Source organism: Tinamus guttatus, unplaced genomic scaffold (genome assembly GCF_059628265.1).
Source record: "Tinamus guttatus ecotype Peru unplaced genomic scaffold, ASM5962826v1 Tinamus_guttatus_pri_ptg000474l, whole genome shotgun sequence".
Classification (NCBI taxonomy): Eukaryota; Metazoa; Chordata; class Aves; order Tinamiformes; family Tinamidae; genus Tinamus; species Tinamus guttatus.
This window is the reverse complement of record NW_028289008.1, coordinates 1,104,288-1,107,632: the sequence shown is the minus strand read 5'-3', so window position 1 is coordinate 1,107,632 and position 3,345 is coordinate 1,104,288. Positions and strand designations below refer to the sequence as shown.

Below are 3,345 nucleotides of genomic sequence, written 5' to 3'. Positions count from 1 at the left end.
TCCGTTCTCCCTTCTTCCTGACAGTTGAGTCCTCACTGCCTCTCCTGAGACTGCAGAGTCCTCTTTTGCCTGCGAATACCCAGTGCTTTACCTCTAAGAAACTCCATCTTTGAGGACCTCTCCCTTTATGAGGCTCTACTCACAGTCCATCCCAGGCATATGCTGTCCCAGGAGGATCTCTGTGCTCTCCTGACACCGCCAGCTTCCCCTCCATGAGAACAGCCATCTGACACTGTGCCTTAATATGTAGGAGAGCTGTGCATGTGTAAATCCATGACCATTCAGCATCTCCACTATCCTTGGAGTCTGATAGGTGAATTCCCAAACCAGCCCTTGATCTCTGAAAGATCATTACATGATTCTGAGCTCTGTGTTGCTGAACCCATGGAGAATCCCGTGCAGCAGGCCCTTGAGGGGTGCAAGTCCTTGGGCCTATTCTTGACACCAGCTTTGGAGGAAAAGCCCAGCTTTCACGCACTGTACTGATAGAAATTACTTTATTACAGAGACACTGTTAGGGAGCCATTCCTTGTCCAGCATTCAACACAATTTAGGGTATCAGGTGAGACAGCGCAGACCCATAAAAAGGGGAATGAATACAAGTAGTTGTGTAGGAACACAATAACAATTATTATCACTAGTTAAAGTCATAATAAAAATAACATGAATAAACAATGCTCAAGCCAGTTACGGGATACAGAAAGAGTCATTTGTGGAGAGATGTGGAAAAATGAGCACTGCTTAAAAAGGTCCATGAAATCACTTTCCTAATGGCATCCTTGAGCTCCTTGTTCCTCATGCTGTAGATGAGGGGGTTCACTGCTGGAGGCACCACCGAGTACAGAACGGCCAGCACCAGATCCAGAGAGGGGGAGGAGATGGAGGGGGGCTTCAGGTAGGCAAATGCACATGTGCTGACAAACAGGGAGACCACGGCCAGGTGCGGGAGGCACATGGAAAAGGCTTTGTGCCGGCCCTGCTCAGAGGGAATCCTCAGCACAGCTCTGAAGATTTGCACGTAGGACACCACAATGAAAGTGAAACACCCAAAGCCTAAAGAGATACTAACCACCAGAAGCCCAACTTTCCTGAGGTAGGAGTATGAGCAGGAGAGGTTGAGGATCTGGGGGATCTCACAGAAGAACTGCTCCACCACATTGCCTTGGCACAGTGGAATGGAAAATGTGTTTCCAGTGTGCAGGAGAGCATAGAGAAAATTAGATGTCCAGAGAACAGCTGTCATTTTGACACAAGCTCTTTTGTCCATGAGGATTCCATAGTGCAGGGGTCTGCAGATGGCAACATAGCGGTCATAGGCCATGACTGTGAGGAGAGAATACTCTGCTGACATGAAAAATGTAAAAGTTAAGAGCTGTGCAGCACATCCCCAGTAGGAAATGGCCCTGGTGTCCCAGAAAGAATTGGCCATGGATTTGGGAACAGTGGTGGAGATGCAGCCAAGGTCGAGGAGGGAGAGGTTGAGGAGGAAGAAGTACATGGGGGTGTGGAGGCGGTGGTCGCAGGCTACGGCTGTGATGATGAGGCCGTTGGCCAGGAGGGCAGCCAGGTAGATGGCCAGGAAGAGCGAGAAGTGCAAGAGCTGCAGCTCCCGCGTGTCTGCAAATGGCAGGAGGAGGAACTCATTGAATGAGCTGCTGTTGGACATCTGTTCTATTGGGCTCAGGAAAACTGTGTAGGGAAGAAAAGGCAATAATAGCTTAGAAGAATTTTCTCTGAAATAAACTTTCCATTTTTCATAGAAATCCTTCTCAACCCCGTCTGAACTCTCAGTAATTTCTTCTTCACACTCATTTAACTCTGCTCTTCCTCTATGTTCAAGGTGGATATGTGATGGAGAGAACAGGACACTGCTCCTGACATGGCAAGCACTCTGTGCACTGAATCCTCTTCCGGAGGGCACCTCACAAACCCAGCAGGACAACAGAGACAGTCACATGTCCTGACAGTCACAGGGTCTCCTAAAGGGAGAGTCAACCCCTTTGCAGCCCCTCCAAGGACGCTGCCCAGCACCCTGGGTACATTGCCCCTCTTCAGACACCTCCATGGCAGGACCTCAGATTGAGTATCTGAAGTTGTAGCTGAAGCCCCAGCTGACTGCCATTACAAGAGCAGAAAGGAGAGGCAGGGAAACGAGGAGAAACACTGTGACTGCTGCCAAGGGAGGACAGAGAGACAGAGCAGCACCGTCCCCAGGTTGCACCTCCTAGACAGTGTGGACTCCCAGGGCAGTGGTTCTCAGGAATATTCCGGGGTCCTCGCAGACCTATTGATCCCTCAGAGCAGCACTGCACAACTCTCCTTCAGGCATCTAAACCTAAAATGTCCCATTCATTTGCTGCCTTTCCAAAGATACAAAACAAAATCCTAGCCTCTGGATATTGCCTTCCCTTTCATAGAAGCTTCCCAAGAGTGTCCTCTTGAAAAGCCCCTTCCAGATATGTTGTGTGGGTGAGGCTGAGCTGTGAGCAGCCCTGACCCCACACAGCAGCCTCTCATCAGGAGAATGAACCTGCCCAGGGGGGATCTCTCCTCCCACCCAGAGCTTCTCCCTGCAGCGCCCTGGCAGGCTGAGTGCTGATCCTCACAGAATCACTGCCCCGGGCACACAGCACCCTGGGGCGCATTGACACTGCTCTGAAGAACAGTGCTCTGAAGAACCTGTGTGCCCACACTGCCTTCACTGTCTTGCACCAGCTGCAGAAGAAGCAGCCATGATGCCCTGACCTTGTGATGCTGGGACAGGGAATTACTGTTCTGAAGCATCTCCTTGTATGCAAAGTAGAAGCAGGGAGAACAGTCCTCAAAAAAAAAAAGTCATCAGCTGGAGGGATGCTGCAGACCCCTCCAGAAACCTCAGCAGCATTACCCTGCAGCCGGTGACTTACCGTGTCACAGATTGCTCCCACCATGAGCTCTGCTCTGTCCTCCCGCTCCACGCTGCCTTTCACCTCTCTGTCCTCTCTCCTCTGCTGTCCGCAGCAGCAGGCAGTGCCCGCAGCCCTGCTGCTCTTGGCACAGGAGCTGCTCCTGCACTCGGCTGTCTCTGGGCAGTGCTGACAGGCTGCCACGAGCTGCGGCCCAGCTCAATTCATGAATTACTCTGTCCCTTGGGATTCCTCCCTCTGGGATATGTTCCATCACGTAGATTAACCTCTTTTCCTTCTCTAAAGAGTACAGGGATACAGATTCCAACGTTGCAATTTATTTCATGAGATAATGATTATCTACCAAAGTTAGAAATGTCCCACTGGAAGTCCTGATTCACTTCTCTTAACTAGGCAGGACACCCAGACAGGGATAAGAAGGGAGCTTGTTGATACATGG

The 3,345-nt window shown here is 50.7% G+C and overlaps 1 protein-coding gene across 1 annotated transcript; it reads right to left on the bottom strand.

Moving 5' to 3' along the window:
- Window positions 1–706: 706 nt before the first annotated feature.
- On the bottom strand, window positions 707–1,737 carry LOC148592973 (olfactory receptor 14C36-like). Its single transcript, XM_088533022.1, has one exon. It carries the CDS (start codon window positions 1,664–1,666, stop codon window positions 707–709), a length of 960 nt encoding a protein of 319 aa, XP_088389148.1. The 5' UTR covers window positions 1,667–1,737.
- Window positions 1,738–3,345: the final 1,608 nt, after the last annotated feature.